Here is a 19,746-nt window from a genome sequence, read left to right on the forward strand (position 1 = left end):
CCATGAGTCCTAGGAGGATAGGTAAGCGGAGGAACCTCAGTGGTAAATGTTGGAAGAACAGCGAGATTTGTGTCGTTAGAAAGGACTGAACTGGGTAGGGAAATAGGAACAGATAGATGGTGAAGAGGTGGAAAGGTAGGGGGATAACCTCTAATGTGGGGTCTTTGGACCTATGAAGGACCGAACGTGGCGCTTCGTCCACCAGAGGGCGTCTCGCAGTCTCGGCCTGGTGTCTCAGAAAACTACAACTCCCAGCGGCTCTTCCGAAGCAAACGGTGAGCTCCAGTGGCCACTGGGACTTGTAGTTCGCACGGGGACCCTCCGTGGGCGGCCGAGGAACTCATTCCCAGGTCCCAGAAAAGTGTGGAGCTGGGTCCTTTCAGCCTTCTTTGGTCTCCATGGTGATGATTCCGGCGAAGGCCCGAGATTTGGCAGCGGCCGGCGCCCCCCTCCTACTCCCTCCTCTTCACCATCTGCTCCACCTTCACACCTGGCCCGGAGCCGCGGCCGCCGCCTCCGCACCCGGGTCGGGAATTCTGCTGCCACAGGGTGGTGCTAGTAGACGGCTCCGCGGGCTACTCTTCCTCAGACCCAGGAGTCCGGGTCTCCAGCCCCTCCTCCCTCAGACCCTGTGGTCCCAGCCCCCAACCTCCCCCTCCCCGGGAGTCCGGGGGTTTCGCAAACATAGGCAAAACGGAGACCCAGAGACCCAGCGGGACAAGGCGAGAAACGGGAGGCCGTGGCGGGCAGTGGCTGCTGGGCCACCGGGTCCGTGGCGCCCGTCCGCCGCGCCGGCTGCTCCCTCCCTACCCCCTTGAGAGCTTGTGCCACATCATGAAAATTTAATCCCAAATGCATTTGCGGCCCGACTCAGGGAGGCTGTGAGGAAAGGAGCACCCTCCCGGGGCTTGGATCTGGAGGTGGACTCAGCGTCGGGGAGAAAGGGCTGGTCTGGCGAAAGGAGCAGGGGCAGGACCTGGGCGGGAGAAACAGTCCGGGTTCAACCCCAAAGGGGCAGGGCTGGCAGAGATGGAGTAAGAAGGCGGGGACAGACTCCAGCAGGAGGGTACACAACTCAGGGGGCGGGGAAAGAAGTCAGTGGGTGGGGACAGAACTCCGACGGAGGGATTCCAGGGGGAGGGGGCAAAAATTAGGGCAGGGACAGATCTCAGGGGAGGGGACCGAACTCAAGGGGCAGGAAGAGAACTCGGAGGGAGTAGGCACGGAACTCAAAGGGTGGGATAGATTCCAGGCTGGTTGGGAATTAAGGGGGTCGCTAATGGGGACGGGCGTGTAACTGAGAGATGGAACTCAGAGGGGAAGGAAATAGACGAAAGAATCAGGAGGGGCATGCGCCCCAGAGGAGATAGAATTGGAAGGCGATAGAATTAAAAAAAGGAAAGATGGAAACAGTGGATGGAAACCAAGAGGGAAGAAATCGGTTGGGGGAAGAACTGGAGGGGACAATGGGTGGATCGAAATGGGGGTCGGAATTCAGGGGGAAAGAATTCCCTGAATGGGAAAAGCACCCTCTGAATGAGGAAATTAGAACTGAGGATGGCGAGGGATGGGGATAGAAATCGGGGGGGCGGGATGTAGAACTGGAGGGCACAGAAACTCGCAGGGATGGGCTGGGAGGATGAAAACGCAGAAGATGGAACCGTAGGGGACGAAAAGCAAGGACGAAATTAGGGCGAACTAAAAAGGAGAGGGAAACCTCAGGTGAGCAAAGAGAACTCGGGAAGAGAGCAAAGAAAAGGAGCTGGGGGGATGGAACGGGGAAGTAACTCTGGGAAGCGATAGAACTGGGGCGTTGCAACTCAAAGGAGCGGGTTCAGAGCCCAGAGGCGTGGTCTTGGACTGAAAGGGCAGGGGCAGAACAGAGCAGGAGGGCTACGAAAGGGGGCGGGACTAGAGCTCAAGAGGCGTGGTCTATCGGGGATGGGCGGGGCATCGCCACCGCCCGCCCCGCCCCCGACGCTGAGTCCAGCTACTGCCCCTAGGCAGCCAGCACACGCAGCCTCCTTCCCCCCGAGCGGAGCTGCGGGGCCGGCCGGGCCGGGGCGGACCCCGGGAACCCGGACGCGGCTGCCCGGGCCCGCGGGCGGGGGGATCGGCGGGGGGACCGGCGGGGGGACCGGCGGCAGGGGCAGCCACCATGGAGTTCCGTCAGGAGGAGTTTCGGAAGCTAGCGGGTCGTGCCCTCGGGAGGCTGCACCGGTGAGCGTGGTGAGGGTCCTGGGCGGGAAAGAGCCCGAGGGTCCGCGGAGGACGCACATTCCCACCCGGGCCTGGACAGACAGATGGACGGGCGATACCCGTGGGTGGGGGTTCCACCCATCTGTCCGGTTTTCTCCCTCCTCTTTTCGTGGTCCCCTCTCCTTGGTCCAGTCTCATCCATCACCTCGTTCATTTTTCCCTGCCCCACCCCACCCCAGACTTTATCCTTTTTTCCTCTCTTGGGTCTCTGACCCTCCTCCCCACTTTTGCTCTCCGTTCACTTATCTTCACTCTGCCTCCTTTCTTCGGATCTCTGCCCCCTTTTGGGTCTCTGTCCCCCACCCCCCAAGTCTCTGCTGCCCTCTCTCTAGGTCTCCGACTCTTTCCTTTTGGGTGTCTGTCCCCCTTGCTCTGGGTTTTTAATCACCCATCCTGGGTGTCTCCATCTCAATGTGTCTTCTCAGTTTCCATCTCTCAGAGAGTTTAATCTGAAGCTAAAGCGGATTGGGGCCCATTGGTCCTTGTCCTTGAGGAGAGCTAAGCTGGGAGGAGAAGCCAAGGTATCCTGGGTTTCTGGGGGAGAAAGAAGTTGCAGGCCAAAAATGAGGCTCCTGGGCGACCGTAGACTTCCCAAAGGATATAGACTAGAGCTAGGAAGGACTTCCTTTCATCCAGGGAGATGACCCCAGTGACCTGAGTGTCTCCAGGGCAGTCTGGACACCTCCCCCCAGCCTCTCACCCCCAACCCCAGCCCTGGCTTCAAATCAGAGAAATTACTCAGCTGCGGAGAAGCCTAAAAATATCTGGCCATAGTGCGGGGAGGAGAGGGCCCCATCAGCACCATGCCCCTGCTGCCGTTCCCTCCAACACTGTCCCCTTAGCCCTGACCCTATCTTTAGTTGACCCTCAGTCCATCTTAGGCTGTGCAAGTCCTTTTCTAAGACGAACACTAGTCCTGCTCGCCGCAGGTCACCTCCTAGCCCCAAAGGTCTCCCACCCTCTAGGAACTGGAGAGATGGGAATAAGGCTGGACAGAAGGGAGGGGGCAGGAAGATGGTGCAGTGGGGGGAGGGGGAGCTGAGATAACCTCACCCCTTCTTTTCCCAATCTTCCAGCCCCTCCCCACCCTTTTTCTCGCCTCCTTTCACGAGTTTCTCAAAATACATCAGTGCGAAGTCAGGAGAGGGAGAGAGACGTGCTGACGGAGGGGGCTGGAAGGGGGGGGTGGCAGGAGGGATGTGCTCTGCAGGCCCCCTCCCTCGGTCCCTGCTTCTCAGCTTCTCATCTGTGTCTGGGTTTTTCTCAGTCTGTCTGTGCCTAACTTTCACCTCTCTGAGCTGCCTCCTGAGCACACCCCCCCCCCCAGACCCCAGAGCTCAGAGCTCCCACCAGGACACTCACCAAGGAGGTGGAGTTTGAGAAGATCACTGCATCTGAACCCTGGGGTTGCCCCATATCGGGTATAACCCCCTGATTCCATTCAATCCTTTAGACAAAACTGGAGAAACTGAGGCTCAGTTCAAGAAGGGGGAGAAATCCACAGATAAGTACAAGTGCTATCATTTGAACCCAGGGCAGCCCCTCCCAAGCTGGGGATGGAGGCTACAGTTTCCTCGAGATGAGATGAGTGATCCTAGAGTGGGTGGGGAACTCCCTCAGCCCAGGAAACAGGCAGTAACCCAGAGTGACTTGGGGCAAGGATGCAGGAGGAAGGGGAATGCAGGAGAGACAGGCACCAAGGTTTCTCCTTCTTGAGAGCCAGGCCTTGACTGGGGCAATCCCGGGGGCCAGGAGATGATCAGGACCCATAACTACTCTGGTGTGTGACCTTGGACACGCTATTTCTGCTTTCTGAACCTCAGTTTTTCCTTAGCTGTGCAATGGGAAGACAGTACCAAGGGATATAAGGGAATAGAGGCTTGGGGCAGCAGGGGAGCAGACAGAGAACCCCAGAGAAGCAAAGACAGAGACACAGAGAGGGAGACTGCGACATCGTCTTCATTTTGGTGAACTGCTTCCTAAGGGCGGCTTCTTCCTCCTCCTCAAGTCCTCAGACCTGAGTTCCAGGCTCCCAGAAAAGGGAGGAGGATCTCCCTCCAGGCTCTCCCCTCTCTCTGGTGGGGAGGGGAAGCACTTGGGTCATGTCATCTCTGAGCCCCTGGTTCTCCTATCCTGAGATGATCAGTATCACTTGGAGGTTCCCTCTCCGTAACCTCACATTCTACCCCTGCTCCCATTTCCTAGGTGTGGGAGCCCCCACCACATCCCATTTAAAAAGCCTTGGTCATGGGGTGCGTGGGTGGCTCAGTCAGTTGAGTGTCTGTCTTCTGCTCCGTTGTGATCTCAGGGTCCTGGGATTGAGTCCCGCATTGGACTCCTTGCTCGGCAGGGAGCCTGCTTCTCTGCCAGCAGCTCTCCCTGCTTGGATTCCCTCTCTCTCCCTCTTTCTCTCTCTGACAAATATAGATAAAATAAAATTTAAAAAATAGAAAGCCTCGGTCAGAGATCCGGACACATTGGAGTATTAGACTGAGTATCAAATTTCAGGGGCTATGAGCACCTCCTGAGTGTCAGGGTCAAATAGCAACCACAGGGTTCTGGGTCAAAGTCTAATCGCATTGGCTGGCACGTTCTGAGTTCTGACTTGGGGTGGTGGGCGGTCCCCACCGCCCACCACCCTGCACTGTCATTCTGGGGCATTTATTCCCCCTCTCTCTGGCTCTCATTCCTCTACCCTCCTGGGTTCTGTCCACTCCCCGAGGCTCTTTCTCCCACCCCCGTTTCTTAGCGCCCCCCCATCTCCTTAAGTTCTAGGATGGGGAGGGTGGCTGTGTTCTCTCATCTCTTCCACCCGCCTCCCCCCAGACCGTCTGGCTGTTCTTTCCTCCCCCGTTCCAGTCTCCCTCGCCTCCATCTGTTCTAGCCCCTTCCTGGGATCCAGCCCGATCCCCTGGCTGCGTACCCGCCTCAGAGATGGGCCGAATCTCACAAATCACGTCTCTCCTCCGTCTCCCAGTCTCTCCATCTTTCTCTCAACGTTCTGGTCTCTGCATCTGTAGCCTCTCTTTTGGGTTTCTGTCCCCACCTATGTTTGGGTCTCTGTTCCCCCTCCATCTCTGAGTTTCTGTCCCCTTCCCTCCTAGGGTCCCTGTTCTGTTCCCTCTTTTCTCTCTGGTCTCTGTCCCTCCATCTGTATCTCTGATCCTTTTGTTTCTGCCTCTGTCCCCCTCCCATCTCTGTCGCCCTCCTTTTGGGTCTTTGCACACCTGTCTCAGGGCACCTCTCTTTCCCGGCAACCTCTCTCTGGGTGTGAGGTGGCTCTCCAAATATGCTATCCATCATCACAGACTCAATCCCCATTCCAGAACGGGCGGGGGCGAGAGCCACGCTGGGGACTGAGCCAATCCCCCTACCAGGGCCATCTGTCCCTTGCCAGGACACCACCCGCCACCCCCCCTCTTCCATCCCCTAGCTGACAGCCTGAACTCAAGGTTCCCCAGGGATGACTGGCTGGGCTGCTGGATTCTAGGGACCCTGACGTCTCCCCCGCCCCAAGGAATGGGCTTCTGGTGTCTGAAGGGCATCAGCTGGAAGTCAGCCCCACACCTGGGGCCTGGAAGCCGGGAAGGGCACGCCACTGGGGGCAGGGGAGGAGGGCGGGCGGTATATATAGCAGACGTGGCTGAGAAGCATCTGTTCTTTTGACACCTTTGCTGAAGCATCTCCTTAGCGCCTTTTGCTTCCTCAAATAGACTCATATCTGGGAGAGGGGGCTGGAAAGAGTCTCTGTGCCTCAGGGTGGGGGCTGGGGGCACAGACTCTTGGATTACCAAGTGTAGTTTGGGGTCTAAAACTCCCGAGTCCAGAGATAATGGGACTGGGGGAAAGGGGGATTGAGGACCTCCACACCTGAGTCTGCAGGAGAAGGGGGCTGGCAGCGTGAGTTTCTGGTTTGAAGGGGATGGAGAGAGGGGGTCCAGCTTCCTGGATCCCGGGGGTGGGGGGAAAGGAAGCTAGAGAAGTTCCTGGACTCCTGGGGAAGGAGGGACTGCGGGCTTAGGATCTTTAGGATCTTGAAAAGCAGCAGGTTTTGCCCTGGACTCCCGTGTCGTGGGGAGGAGGTGGCCAGCGGCCACCTGGACTTACGAGAGTGTTGGACTCTTGCTGCCCCTCAGCCTTCTGGAGAAGCGACAGGAAGGTGCAGAGACGCTAGAGCTGAGTGCCGATGGGCGCCCAGTGACGACGCAGACCCGGGACCCGCCTGTAGTGGACTGCACCTGTTTCGGTCTCCCTCGTCGCTACATTATCGCCATCATGAGCGGTCTGGGCTTCTGCATCAGCTTTGGTATCCGCTGCAACCTGGGCGTGGCCATCGTCTCCATGGTCAACAACAGCACGACCCACCGCGGAGGCCACGTGGTGGTGCAGGTAGTTAAGGGGCGTGGCCTGGCACGCGGGCCCACCTAGCTCTGCCCACGCCCTCTGATGACGTCACGCTCCCCCGGACGAAGCCCTGGCCAAGCCCCTTCTAACCCCAGCCTGAGCAGCCCCGCCCATCTGCTTGTCCTCGTGTGACTGGCTCCCTTCTGCCTCAGGGCTCTCCCCTTCCTAAGCCTTGCCCCAGACCTAAATGAAGCCCAGTCCCTATTTAGTTCAGGCCTATGATTTACAAATGCAGACTCAGCGCCGGTATTGGGGTTCCTGCATGTTGCCCCTGCTCCCTTGTAAGGCTCCTAGCAACTTTGCTCCACCTGCCACCCACGCCTGTCCCAGCGTCACAACCTAATCCCAGTCCCATCGCGGGCCCCACACTGAAGTTTGATCCTGGCTTTTCTGAAGTTCTGTCTCTGCTACATCCTGCTTCATCTGCTCTGGCCTTTACCTGAAGGCCGCCTCATCTCAGACTTTCTCCCTATTTTTTTTTTTTTTAATGTAACCTTTACACTCAACCAGAGGCTCGAACTTGGAACCCCAAGATCAAGAGTTGCATGCTCTACCGAGCCAGCCAGGCGCCCCACTTTCTCCCTATTTTAACTCCGTGCTCCTACCTTAGGAAAAATTCCCGACTTAGGCACGGGTCTACCTCGCACCTTCACACCTTCAGCTGCTTCTCATCCCTGACTAGACCCCCACCCCCGCCCCAGTCACTCCGCAAACAGTTCGTAGGTTGGTTAAGAGAAGTAAGTGGAGACACAGTCCCCACCCCATTGACGGGCCCCCAGACATTCAGAGAAGGGGCCCTGGTCCCGGGAAGCAGGCAGAGCGAGGGTTCCAGGCAGGGACAGGCCTGGCTGCTAACTGTAGTGCAAGGATCCCTCTGGGTCCTTGTTGCTGATTGGCTGAGGGAGTAAATCTATCTGTGCTGATTGGTGGAAGGTCAGAGCCTGGGCCACTGGTTTGACATACCTTTTGGCCCGCAGAAAGCTCAATTTAACTGGGATCCAGAGACTGTTGGCCTCATACACGGCTCCTTTTTCTGGGGCTACATTGTCACCCAGATTCCCGGAGGATTTATCTGCCAAAAATTCGCAGCCAACAGGTACATGGCTGGGTTCTCAAGGTGGGCGGGAACTACTTAGAAGGTGTGGCCTGGCATTTCCGGAAGGGAGGGGGGATAGGGAGGGGCCTGGGTTGGGGGCGGGGTCTTAGAGAAAGGCGGGGTTTGTGGTTGTGGGAGGTAAGATTTGCAAAGAAGGTGGGGGCGGAGGTTCTGGGGGACCACAAGGCCTGGCCCTCCGCGGTTAGAAAGAACAGAATCCTAGCTTTGGTGGGATCGCTGGACCCCATTCTTGTACTATGGACTCTTCCCACCAGGGTTTTCGGCTTTGCCATTGTCGCTACATCCACTCTAAACATGCTGATCCCCTCGGCTGCCCGAGTCCATTATGGCTGTGTCATCTTCGTGAGGATCCTGCAGGGGTTGGTAGAGGTAAAGCCCCGCTCCATACTGCCCTGTGCCTGTTCTCACTCCGCCTCTTCTCGTTGACTTTAGCTTTCTCCTTCCTAGGGGGTCACGTACCCTGCCTGCCACGGCATCTGGAGCAAATGGGCCCCTCCCTTAGAGCGGAGTCGCTTGGCAACAACAGCCTTTTGCGGTGAGCAGAAGGGGCTGGGATCTGGACATGCGGGTCTGAGGGAAGAGGGACTGTGGCCTGTACTTCTGTGTCCCCGGAAGGCAGGGCCTGGGAGGCCCCATTCCCAGATCTGAGAATAGATGAGCCTGGTCTACACATTGCGTCCTCCCCCTCAGGTTCCTATGCTGGGGCGGTGGTCGCGATGCCTCTCGCTGGGGTCCTGGTGCAGTACTCAGGATGGAGTTCTGTGTTCTACGTCTACGGTGAGGGGCCCCGAACGCCTTGGTCTGGGTGGCGCAGGGGTGGAGCGAGGCCGGTCGTCACCTCGCTTCCATCCCTCTCCTGACCCTCCCCAGGCAGCTTCGGGATCTTTTGGTACCTGTTCTGGCTGCTCGTCTCCTATGAGTCCCCGGCTCTGCACCCCAGCATTTCGGAAGAGGAGCGCAAGTACATCGAGGACGCCATCGGCGAGAGCGCCAAACTCATGAACCCGGTCACGGTCAGGGCCCAAGCCTGCGGGGGCGGAGGCGCCATGGGGCAAGGAGAGATATTCAGGCAGGGAGGCAGGAGAAGAGGAGGCTTCGAACCTCCACAGTGTGTAGATCGTGGTGGGTTCCCCTAGACTCTCAGAGGAGACCAAACTGGGAGGTGCGGTGGGCGGGGCTAGAACCTAGGAGGCGGAGCTAAAGCGCGGAGAAGAAAGGATTAGCAGGTGCTGAGGACAGAACCCATGTGGGGCGTGGTTAAGCCAGCAGAAGCGGGCTTGAATGTGGAGGATTCACTCAGACCTTGGGATGAGTGAGGCTAGAATTAGGCGGTATAATGGAATGGAAATAGATTCCCGGGCTCACATTTACGCGTCCCTGAGGGTCATCGTGGGGTCCGGACACCTATGCACCTGTGGGGCACTGCAGAGGCGGGACACCTGCATGAAGGGATCTTCATGAAGGGTCACTGTGAAGTGTCACTGTGAAGCTAGGATGCCGAGGTCCCCACAGGGACATGGGCAAGTTGGCGCCCCTGCGCCCGTGGAGGTTTTGGTGAGGTCGGGAAACCTGAGTCTCTGTGGGACTATGATTGGGTACCTGAAGAGACACGGAAATAGCCCAGCCCAGGTCTCTATCTTAGCGACCTCTCCTCTCCACCTCCCCGACCCTCCACAGAAATTTAACACACCCTGGCGGCGCTTCTTCACGTCCATGCCAGTCTATGCCATCATCGTGGCCAACTTCTGCCGCAGCTGGACGTTCTACTTGCTCCTTATCTCCCAGCCCGCCTACTTCGAAGAGGTGTTCGGCTTCGAGATCAGCAAGGTTTGGCCCAGGAAGGAAAGGCAGGGGGCGCAGCGGGGGGAGATGGAGCATCGGGCCTGGATCCCAAGAGGTTGGAACGAGGGGCAGGGAGGAGCCAAAGGTACAGGAATCGGGTGGAGATGCGGGCCAGCCGCCCCTGAGCCCTCGCTCTGTATGCTTTCTGGCGCAGGTGGGCTTGGTGTCAGCGTTGCCCCACTTGGTCATGACCATCATCGTGCCCATCGGCGGCCAGATCGCGGACTTCCTGAGGAGCCGCCGAATCATGTCCACCACTAATGTGCGCAAGTTGATGAACTGTGGAGGTGAGTGGGGCGGGGCCCTGCTCAAGGTCTGGGACAGTCGGGGCGGGGCGGGATCCCCCGAAGGTCGGAGGTGGGGTCAGGGGCGTGTCCAAGAAGGCGTAGACCGGGTGAGGCCCATCTTGGATGAACAGAATCTCCAGCGGCCCTCTCGAGGCCCACCAGGTGGAAGGACAAGGCGGGTGTGACCATCGGGTGGAGCCCCGAGGAGACCAAGTTCGGTCTGGCAGGGCGGGGCCTACACGGGCGGAGCAGGACGCGAACTGGGCTATCTAGAGGGGCTATGAATGGGGGACCTGGAGAGGTCTGCGGGGCGTGCTGCCCAATCAGTGAGAACCGAAGAAAGGTGAGGAGGTGCACGGGTGGGGTTTGGACCCTGCGTCTTCTGCGCGCGGCCTAGGTAGGCAGTGGGGCCATGGAGGGCCTAGCCGGGGCCGTCCGTGGTGGCTCTGGGGCGCGTGGTCGCGGACGTTAGGGAGGTGAGGTTTTGGTTAGGACGGGCGCAGGCGGAATGCTAGACAAAGAAGGCTGAACGGGACAGGCATGGAGGTGGCCGGCCTGGGGCTGGAAGGGCGGTGTGAGGCCGCCGACGCTCAGAGGACACGGCCCTCCGGCTCTCTAGGCTTCGGCATGGAAGCCACGCTGCTGCTGGTGGTCGGCTACTCGCACTCCAAGGGCGTGGCCATCTCCTTCCTGGTCCTCGCGGTGGGCTTCAGCGGCTTCGCCATCTCTGGTGAGAACCGCGAGTCCGCAGCTTGGCGGACTCGGGACAGTTCTGCAGGGAACTTCCTGGCTCAGGAAGGGGACCTCCCAGCCTGGCAAAAGGCAGCCTGCAAAGAGCAGGAGGGACGGGGGAGGTTGCGATGGGAGGAGGTGCGGCTTGGCGGCGGGAGTCTCCCGAGCGTGGTTCAATGGGGAGTGATCTGGAGTGACGCCTTCTGGCTGCCTCCCCAGGGTTCAACGTGAACCACCTGGACATCGCCCCGCGCTACGCCAGCATCCTCATGGGCATCTCCAACGGCGTGGGCACGTTGTCAGGCATGGTGTGCCCCATCATCGTGGGTGCCATGACTAAGCACAAGGTCCGTGCGCCAGTCCTGACCCACTCGCCCTCCCAGTTTGTGTATGGGACCTCCCTGACCGGCTTCACCGTCGCTGGCCTTCATCCCTGCCCTCTCCTGGTCTCTCTGCTTCCCTCTGGATCCCTGCCTCCCTCTCTGTGCACTCGGGTTCTCGCTCCACCTTCGTTTCTCTGTCCTCTGACCTCACCTCCCCTTTGTCCCCCCACAGACTCGGGAGGAGTGGCAGTATGTATTCCTAATTGCCTCCCTGGTGCACTACGGGGGTGTCATCTTCTACGGGGTCTTCGCTTCCGGGGAGAAGCAGCCGTGGGCGGAGCCTGAGGAGATGAGCGAAGAGAAGTGTGGCTTCGTTGGCCATGACCAGCTGGCTGGCAGCGACGAAAGCGAAATGGAGGATGACGCTGAACCCCCTGGGGCTCCTCCCGCCCCCCCTCCTTCCTATGGGGCCACACACAGCACATTTCAGCCCCCAAGACCCCCACCCCCTGTCCGGGACTACTGACCATGTGCCTCCCACTGAATGGCAGTTTCCAGGACCTCCATTCCACACATCACTGGCCTGAGTGACTGTCAAGGAACCCCAGTTCTCTCTGTCCTGCTGCAGGCCTAAGAAGCATTTGCCCTCTTCCCCAGTGCGATCAAGTCCTCTTCCCCTCCCAATCGCGCCTCTCAGGGGTAGTGAAGCTGCAGACTGGCAGTTTCAAGGATACCCAAGTTCCCTTCAAAGGTTTTCCTTCTCCACTTGTTCTGCCTCAGTGGTTTCAAATCTCTCCTTTCAGGGCTCTATTTGAATGGACAGTTCAATCTTTTACTCTCTCTTGTGGTTTTGAGGCACCCTATCCCGGCCCTTTCCTTTAACCCCCCCCCCCAACTCTCGGGCTAACCCCCACCCCCACCCCCAGACTACTCAGCCTTCCTCGCCTTTCAGAAACATTCAAGGTCTTCCTCTAGAAGTTACAAACCTCTCCCCATTCCATTTTGCATTTTCCAGGTTGGATTAACCAACCGCCCATCCCCGCCATTCTAGGGATCGATTCTCACCAGCGTTTCTGAGGGAGAATGGCGGTTTCAAGCCCCCTCCCCCCTCCCCGCAACCCTCTCCCTTCACCAGCAGGTTCTGCTGAAGCACCAAATTCCCCAAGACCTTCTCCCTAGCTTAGCACAATGTCTAGGGAAGCAAGATGACGGTTTTAACACTATGCCTCTCTCCACCCCCACGCACTTTTTCTGACATGTTTTCAGGTCTGAATAGTGGCTGCTCAAGACCATCGACTCAATGGTGTGAAGCCACCATCATTGAACTTCCCTGTGGTGGTTTCCAGATGCCCCTCTTCCCCTTAATTCCTTGCACTTTATTCTCCTGGGTGGTTTCGAACTACTCTTGTTTTCTCAGTGGCCATTTGTTGTGTCCCTCAGGGGCTAAACGACTCAAAATCTGGGATCCTTCCCTTCTCAGACTCCTCTCTTTCGGCTTAGAATTTGGGGACCATATGCAGGAGGAGTCATGGAATCCCAGAAAGGGAATGGGGCTGGGAGAGAGGGGTGTTTTCCCCTGGAGCAGGGTTGTGTCTTTGTGTCTCCGTCTCTGTGACTGTAAACCCTGCCTCACTCCCAATAAAATGCTTTGGTGTACACACTCAGCCGTCATCGGCCTTGGCGGTCAGAGAAGCCTGGGCCCCCAGCTCCCTCATCCAGTCAGACCGAGAGTCCCAGGGCCCCAGTCCCGTCCTCTCCCAGGAAGCAGGCCAGAGTAGGGGTCTAGTCAGAGGAACACTTGATTTATTCGGCCTCAGAATGTGTTCTCCGGTCACAGCGAAAGCATCTCAGTGTGTTGAAAGTCCTATCCGAGAGGACTACTATGCAGCAAAGCGTGCCGGGAGGAAAGGACCTCTGGGTCCTATCTCCGTGCGGGGTGGCGCGGGTCTGGCAGGACGCGAGTGGGGCTCACACGAAATTGTTGGGGAGCGTGGCGGGGGAGAGCGGCTCCAGGCTCTGGGGGCGGTTCCCGCGGGGCGGCGGGGGCAGCTTGGGCGGCAGCGGGGGGGTGGGCGGTGGCTGTTTAGTGGCGATGTGTGAAGGGACCCAAGCATCCGGGGCATAAAAGTAAAGGTCGTAGGGGTCCTTCGGGGCTTCCAAATGCATAACTGTGGAAGCAAAAGGGAGAGGGCATCACTAGGCAGACAGGGGTCCTGTCCCCTCTGCTGCGCCGCTGGCCAAGGAGGAGGCGGGAAAGAGGATTCCGATTTTTTTCTGGGCTTGGGTTTTCAAATTAAAGGGCGATGCCCCCCAGAATCGAAGAGGGGTGCGTGGCGTCGGAGCAGCAGGGCGGGGCCTGCAGTGGAGAGGGCGGGGTATACAGGGCTCCTCTGGGAGGGGGGAAGGGGCAGGGCTTGTGGGGATCCAGGGATCCCAGCCTGTTGCAATTCCCAGCTGGACTGGGAGCGGCGCTGGACGTGTCGCCGGGAATTGCGGAGAATTGGGGGGCAGAATCATGGAAGGGTCGGGACTTCTATTGACCTTGGTTGGGGGACCTGATTTTTGGCAGGGCGCCCTAAAATGCCAGGCAAAACCGCGTTAAAGAAACATGCAGTCATTCAAGGAGAAGGGCGCTGTGAGGGGTCGCTCACCAGGTTCATCTCCGTCGTTTGGAAGCCGGTGGTGTGTGAAGGGCCGGTGTCGAGCCGCCCGGCGGTAGAGACACCAGAGCAGCAGGAAAATGCCGATCAGCAGTCCGGTCCCCGCGAGGAAGAGGCAGAGGGCCCCGCCCGTCGCACCCCGGGGGCGCCCCACCAGAGTCACGCCTGAAGGACCAGGGTTCAAGGATTGAGCAATCTAAACTCCTAGCCCCTACTTCCAGAGACCCAGGAGCCCCGGCCTCCCTTCACCGTCACATCCCAGACGATCCCTCAGTCGCCTCCTGCCTGGCACTCAGGAGTGGGAGGCGGTGGGGGATGGAGGGAGGTGTTCCCTAGGCCTCCTTCCCTCAGACCAGGAGTCCCGACCCCCAGCCCCCTCCTCCCTCCGACGCAGAAGTCCAGGTCCTGGCCCCTCACCGGTCTCCTCCACTCGTTCCACCACGATGATAGTGCTGACTCTCTCACCTCGGCTACGCCGCTGGGGGGCCCGCGGAGTGGCAGGGGCGGGCTGACTGGGGGAACCCAGAGGAGCAGGGGGGCCCGCAATCCGGGCTGAGGGAAGAAGGGCATCATGCCCTTTCAGGCTAGCGTTCTGGGAGGCCTTCAGCTCAACTGTCCCAGGAGAAACTGAGGCGGGCAATTTAAGGGACTCAGGCTGGGTCACTGCAGGGGTTTCTGGTTTGGGACTCAGGGGCAGCTCATTTGGGTCAGTAGCTTTGACCTTGAAAGGTGTAGTCGATTCTGGGTGAGGACTGGCGGAGATCTCAGGGTCAGAGGTCATGGGGTTCTCTGTGGCATCTTGGTACTGGGGTGTGGGGGATTCTGTTTGGGGCATTTCAGTGGGGCTGAGGTTGTGAGTTCCATGGGATTCTTGGTGGGGGATCTCAGTAGAGTTGGGATGGAGGGTCTGGAGGAATTCAGAGTTTGGGGTTTTGGTGGTGTCAGGGTTATGGGTTTCTGGAGATTTGGGGTGAAGAATCTTGGTGGGGCCAGGATGTGGGGTCTCAGGGACTTCTGCAAGTGAGACTTCGGTGGAGTTAAGTTTGGGAATCTCTGGGGATTCTTGGTGTGGAGTTTGGGTAGGGTCAGGGCTTGGGGTCTCAGGAAATTCTGGATATGAGGTTTTGGAGGGATTCGGTTTGAGGGTCTCAGGGGATTCTGGGTGTGGACGGTCAGTCGCGTCAGGTTTGGGGGTCTCAGAAGGTTCTGGATCTGTCATTTCGGAGTGGTTAATTTTGGGAGTCTCCAGGGAGTCTGCTATTGAGGTATTGAGTGAGTTAAATTTAGGGTTCTCAAAAGACTCTGGGTGTGGGGTTTCTCGGAGGTCATGGTTGGTAGTCTCAGTGAAGTCAAGGCGGGAGGGCTCAGGGGAAACTGCATGAGGTGATTTGGAGGGTTCGGGGTAAGCAGTCGCAGGGGAGTCTGGGTTAGGCAAGTCTCTAGTGGCATTCTCAGAAGCAGGAGGGGAGGTCTGAGAGGGGTGGCCCATCTCAGGGAAGTCGAAGCCTGTAAGCGGCGAGGCCGAAGGGTCGGCCTTGGAACCCAGCCGGGCGAGGAGGAAGACGAGGAAGAAGAGGATCGGGCTGAGGGATTTCATAGTTCTGGGAGACGCCTATGGCTGCGGGGGAGGGAGAAGAAAAGGGTTAAGATTGGAAGCCTGGCGGGAACCCCGGCCCACTCCCAGAGGCCACGCCCGCCGATGAGACCACGCCCCGTTCCCCAGGTGGGCGGAGATCCCTCAGAGCTCCGCGCCCAGGAAAGAAGAACCCAGCTGCAACTCCCTGAAGGCGATGGGGCCATATCTGCCGTAGCTAAGAGAGACAGAGGCGCGGGGCTTCTTGGGAGTCGTAGTTAATTTCCTTATCTGTTTCCCCGAGGGGGTCCCAGAAAAATTGGGAAGGACCTCAGACCTCACCGGCCTCAGACTTCCTCTACTTCTATTTCAGACGGTGTAGACCTCTAAGGGGACATAGGATCCCTTCCTCTCCCATGGCTGCGGACACCTTCACCACACAGTTGTTTACAGCAGAGGAGGCTCAGAAGGGAATGGCTGTGGGCTGCGGGCCCGACAGGCATGGATCTGAGGGAGGAGGGAGACTCCTGGGACCTGGGAGAGAAGACTGCTGGGGGTTCACCCCAGTTTCCAGAGGGTGGATGGGCATTGTGGGTCTAAATTCCTAGTTCCTTAGGAGAGCCCTGAAGGGTCAGATGCCTAGAATTTTGAGGGAGTAAGATTAGGGGACCTGGATTACAGGGTAGAAAGGAGACTGGAGGGACGCCTGGGTGGCTCAGTTGGTTAAGCAGCTGCCTTTGGCTCAGGTCATGATCCCAGGATTCTGAGATAGAGTCCTGCATGGGGCTCCTTGCTCGGCCGGGAGCCTGCTTCTCCCTCTGCCTCTGCCTGCCATTCTGTCTGCCTGTGCTTGCTCTCTTGCCCACTCTCTCTCTGATAAATAAATAAAATCTTAAAAAAAAAAAAAGAAAAAGAAAGGAGACTGGAAACTCGGAGTCTTTGGCCCTCAGCAGACAGGGGTCTAGGGTTCTGGATGGGGCAGGACTCTGGTCACTCTGTTTATTGAGGATGGTGCTGAGATCCCAGACTCTCAGGATTGGTCTGGGGCCGACACCTAGGTTTGTGCTCAGGTGGAGGTGGGGGTGCCAGATACCTGGGTGGGGGTGCCATCCCCAATGGGGCCTGGGGTCTCTTACCTGCTTAGTGAGGTCCAAGATAACAGCAGATGAGCAGAGCTGGACGCAGAGATCGGTGAATGCTGCAGAATGGCTCCGGGAGGGGCAGCAGGAGGTAGGGTCCCAGGGGCGTGGGTGACGCACCTGACCCTGTCTCTGGGGATCCTGGGAACCTGGCTACAGCTTTGTGTTCTTAAAGAGACAGAAATAAAGAACATTATCTCTGGAACAGGGAAGGGAGTTGGGATTGGATCATCTATCTGGTGGAGGGATATGGGCCAACCAAACTATCTTCTCTTTGAAACCAGGCGTCCAGGGGTGCCTGGGTAGCTCAGTTGGTTAAGTGTCTGCCTTTGGCTCGGGTCAGGATCCAAGGGCCCTGGAATTGAGCTCTGAGTCTTGCTTGTGCTATCAAATAAATAAAATCTTAAAAATAAAATGAAGAAGAAGAGGAAGAGGAAGAAGAAAAGAAGAAGAAGAAGAAGAAGAAGAAAGAAAGAAAGAAAGAAAGAATGAAAGGAAGAAACCAGGGGTCCAGGACATCTGCCATCTCCTACATGCAAACCCAAGTCTAGAACCGTGGGTCTTACTTGAAGACCCAGGAGTCTGGGCCTCCAGCTGTCTCCCTGCAGATTCAGGAATCCAGGTTCCCAGGCCTCTCCTCTCTGGGGAAATAAGAGTCCAGGATCCCAGGTCTTGCCAGTCATGTACCCAGATTGCTACTGCCCTTTAGGACTTCTGATCCTTGGTCCACCTCCCCCCAGTGTGTAGAGAGCACCCTCTTAAGAGCCAGTGTGAGGGGACTGGGCCTTCACAAAGCCCCCAAACTCCTCCCCAGGAAGGCTTAGCCTCATGCACAGGGTAGCCTAGGGGCCCTGGCCTGTCTTTTCCCTCTTTGCAGATTTGCCTGTCACTTCACCTGCCTTCAGCCCCACCCCCAGCCCCCATTACATTTTGCCTTCTGCTGCCTTTCTCCCCCTCCATCTCGCACTCTGTTTTTTTGGTTCTCTGCTGCCTGGATTTCTCTCTGGGCATCCTTGTGCTAGCTGGCTGCCTTTCTATCTCAGGGCTTTCTCGGAGCCCCTTCCCTCCATCTCCAACTGGCTCTTTCTCTCCCCTCCCCCACTTCTTCTTTCCTTCCTCCTCTGTTGCTCCCTTTCTTCCCCTCTGTCACTCTGTCTTTGTCCTTCCCTCTTATGGTTACTTCATCTATGTGTCTCTGCTTCTCCCCATCAGTCCCTCTGTTGCTTTCCCTGTCTCTTTCTCTGTGTCTCTGGCTTCTGCTCTGATGGTCCCTCTGCCAGTCTCTATTTTTATCCCTCTGACACACCTCCTGTGTCCACTTCTCTGTCTGTCTGTCTCTCCCCCTCCTGCTTCCCCTCAGGTCCCAGCTCCTGGTCCCAATTAGTTGGTAGCTGCCAAGGCAGAGGCAGGGCCCCCACTCCTGGCTCCTCATTACCGCTGGCGGCTCCTAATGAGCCTGGTGGGGGGAGTTGACCCAGCGCCCCCAGCCCCCTGGTCTGCGTCACTGCCCGCTGCGGGGGCTGTGGAGGCGATATAAGGGGGCTGCTGCCTGGCTGTCCGAGCCCACTGCGCGGTAGCGGGCCCTGCAAACGCGCGCAGGAGGTGGGTGGGTGGTGGGATCCGGGGTTCTGGGCCAGGACGTGGGCCTCACTGAGCTCTTTCCTGTCTCTCCACAGGTGATGGAGACCCACCAGGTGTCCAGGAGCCCCCGGGTGCGGCTGCTGCTGTTGCTGCTCCTGCTGCTTTTGCCCTGGGACGACCGCACAGCCTCAGGAGTCGCCCTGCCCCCAGCCGGGGTTCTCAGGTACGCGCGGCGCCCGGGACACCCAGGGAGGGGCGGGGATTCAGACAGGTGGGACCAGACCCAAGGAGAAAGGGGCACAGAGCAGAGGAGGATGGAGAGGAGGAGGACGGAAAGGAGGACGAAGACCAGGGGTGGAGAGAGGTGGAGTGTGGACAGGGAATCAGCGCGAGGAAGAGGTACAAGAAGATTCTGAGGAAAGCGTTGAGAGATTTGAGAGGAGCCGAAGCAGCAGCGATTTGTTCCTTGAGCGAAGTTTATTGGGTTCTTAGTGTGCATCAGGCCGGGCACTGAGCGCTGGGGGTGGACACAGGCATCGACTCCGACTCTGTACTCGGGGAGCTTCGAGCCCGGTGAATAGACGGAGACCCGTACAAAGGGAGGCAGGGGGACAGAGGACAGACGCCGAGCCACTCCACAGACAGTGCAGGGACAGGGCTTCGAATTAGACCGCGGGAGGTACAGGTGGCGGCGGTCGGGGGTCCGGGACCCGCGGTAACCGGCTCTTTTGGTCTCCTCGCAGCCTCCGTTCCCCCGGCCGGGCCTGGGCGGGAACCGCCATCCAGCTGTCGCGGCGGAGCCTGGCCCTGGCGGACGACGCGGCCTTCCGGGAGCGCGCGCGGCTGCTGGCCGCCCTCGAGCGCCGCCACTGGCTGAACTCGTACATGCACAAGCTGCTGGTGCTGGATGCGCCCTGAGCGCCGCGCCCGCCCCACTTGAATAAAGATCCTGCAGTGTGCTCTGGTCTGCGTCTCCTTCCTGCGCCCGCGGTGTGCGTGCGGGATACGCGGGCGAGGCTTGCGTCGCTACTCCAGTGTATCTCATCTCCTCAGTCCCCTCTCTCTTTTCTTCCCACCTCCCCCTCCCCCAATCATCTTTCCCTCCCTCCACCCCTATTCTCTGTCTGCCCCCTGCTCTGGTCTCCCTCCATGCCCCAGCTCTGTCCCCTCCTCTCGCTCTGGGCTTCTGTCCCTCCCCACCCGCGTCTCTGCTCCCACCCCACTTGTGGGTCTCCGTCCTCTTCTCTGGGTTTCTTTCCCCTTCTCTTGTTCCCTGCAACCTACCAGGTCTCTGGTTTCCCTGAGTCCCAGTCCCCTTCTCTAGGTCTCTGTCCCTCTCTGGGTGTCGGTTCGCCATCTCTGAGTCTCTGCACTTCCTGTCTCTTTTCACCCTCCCGGCTTCCTAATCCTCTGCATCCTCTCTCTCCTCTTCTTTCTGCCTCTTAAACTCTTCCTTTCATTCCTTTTTTTTTTTTTAAAGATTTTATTTATTTATTTGACAGAGAGAAATCACAAGTAGTGGGAGAGGCAGGCAGAGAGAGAGAGGGAAGCAGGCTCCCTGCTGAGCCGAGAGCCCGATGTGGGACTCGATCCCAGGACCCTGAGATCATGACCTGAGCCGAAGGCAGCGGCTTAACCCACTGAGCCACCCAGGCGCCCTCTTCCTTTCATTCCTAATCGCTTTCTTTTTTCTCTGCCTGATTCCCTCAGATCTTTTCTTTCTTCTTTCGTTTCCCTCTCTCCCTCTTCCAGCTCTTTCCTCGAATGTCACCTTTTCCGCCCTCTCCTCACTTCCCGACTTCGCCCTGGGCGCAGTGGAAAGATGGGGC

The 19,746-nt window shown here is 58.4% G+C and overlaps 3 protein-coding genes across 6 annotated transcripts in view; 2 read left to right on the forward strand and 1 right to left on the reverse strand.

Annotated features, from left to right (window-relative positions):
• The first annotated feature begins 2,024 nt into the window (after nucleotides 1-2,024).
• Nucleotides 2,025-12,628, forward strand: SLC17A7 (solute carrier family 17 member 7). The gene is made up of 12 exons (XM_082710358.1): nucleotides 2,025-2,220; nucleotides 6,396-6,648; nucleotides 7,641-7,759; nucleotides 8,035-8,149; nucleotides 8,228-8,315; nucleotides 8,471-8,557; nucleotides 8,651-8,793; nucleotides 9,458-9,607; nucleotides 9,777-9,909; nucleotides 10,529-10,639; nucleotides 10,861-10,988; nucleotides 11,197-12,628. The coding sequence occupies exons 1-12, from the start codon at nucleotides 2,159-2,161 to the stop codon at nucleotides 11,488-11,490; spliced, it is 1,683 nt and encodes a 560-aa protein (XP_082566484.1). The 5' UTR covers nucleotides 2,025-2,158; the 3' UTR covers nucleotides 11,491-12,628.
• Nucleotides 12,629-12,750: 122 nt separating this feature from the next.
• Nucleotides 12,751-19,746, reverse strand: part of GFY (golgi associated olfactory signaling regulator) — a 7,550-nt gene continuing 554 nt past the window's right edge. Inside the window, exons 1-5 of one of the 4 annotated variants that reach the window (XM_082710374.1) lie at nucleotides 18,028-18,101; nucleotides 16,334-16,504; nucleotides 14,042-15,242; nucleotides 13,616-13,789; nucleotides 12,751-13,132 (exon numbers count right to left, since the gene is read on the reverse strand). In XM_082710374.1, coding sequence (XP_082566500.1) covers nucleotides 12,933-13,132; nucleotides 13,616-13,789; nucleotides 14,042-15,221 — 1,554 coding nt within the window. In that variant the 5' untranslated portion in view covers nucleotides 15,222-15,242; nucleotides 16,334-16,504; nucleotides 18,028-18,101 and the 3' untranslated portion in view covers nucleotides 12,751-12,932. Of the gene's footprint in view, nucleotides 13,133-13,615; nucleotides 13,790-14,041; nucleotides 15,243-15,539; nucleotides 15,627-16,333; nucleotides 16,505-16,902; nucleotides 16,978-18,027; nucleotides 18,102-19,746 lie in introns of those variants that run through there. The other 3 variants (XM_082710373.1, XM_082710372.1, XM_082710375.1) reach the window with 3 other exon arrangements.
• PTH2 (parathyroid hormone 2) lies at nucleotides 17,806-18,882 on the forward strand. Its single transcript, XM_082710466.1, has 3 exons — nucleotides 17,806-17,938; nucleotides 18,013-18,140; nucleotides 18,661-18,882. Exons 2-3 carry the CDS (start codon nucleotides 18,016-18,018, stop codon nucleotides 18,833-18,835), a joined length of 300 nt encoding a protein of 99 aa, XP_082566592.1. The 5' UTR covers nucleotides 17,806-17,938; nucleotides 18,013-18,015; the 3' UTR covers nucleotides 18,836-18,882.

The sequence above is a fragment of the Mustela nivalis genome (genome assembly GCF_964662115.1).
Source record: "Mustela nivalis genome assembly, chromosome: 18".
Taxonomy (NCBI): Eukaryota; Metazoa; Chordata; class Mammalia; order Carnivora; family Mustelidae; genus Mustela; species Mustela nivalis.

Bases quoted from the DNA above. Each gene is read 5' to 3' on its own strand.
- PTH2 (XM_082710466.1), top strand. From the start codon at position 18,016: ATGGAGACCCACCAGGTGTCCAGGAGCCCCCGGGTGCGGCTGCTGCTG. The intron at 18,141-18,660 runs GTACGCGCGGCG...GTCTCCTCGCAG, and splicing joins CCCCCAGCCGGGGTTCTCAG to CCTCCGTTCCCCCGGCCGGG.
- SLC17A7 (XM_082710358.1), top strand. From the start codon at position 2,159: ATGGAGTTCCGTCAGGAGGAGTTTCGGAAGCTAGCGGGTCGTGCCCTC. The intron at 9,608-9,776 runs GTTTGGCCCAGG...TTTCTGGCGCAG, and splicing joins TCGGCTTCGAGATCAGCAAG to GTGGGCTTGGTGTCAGCGTT. The intron at 10,640-10,860 runs GTGAGAACCGCG...CTGCCTCCCCAG, and splicing joins CAGCGGCTTCGCCATCTCTG to GGTTCAACGTGAACCACCTG.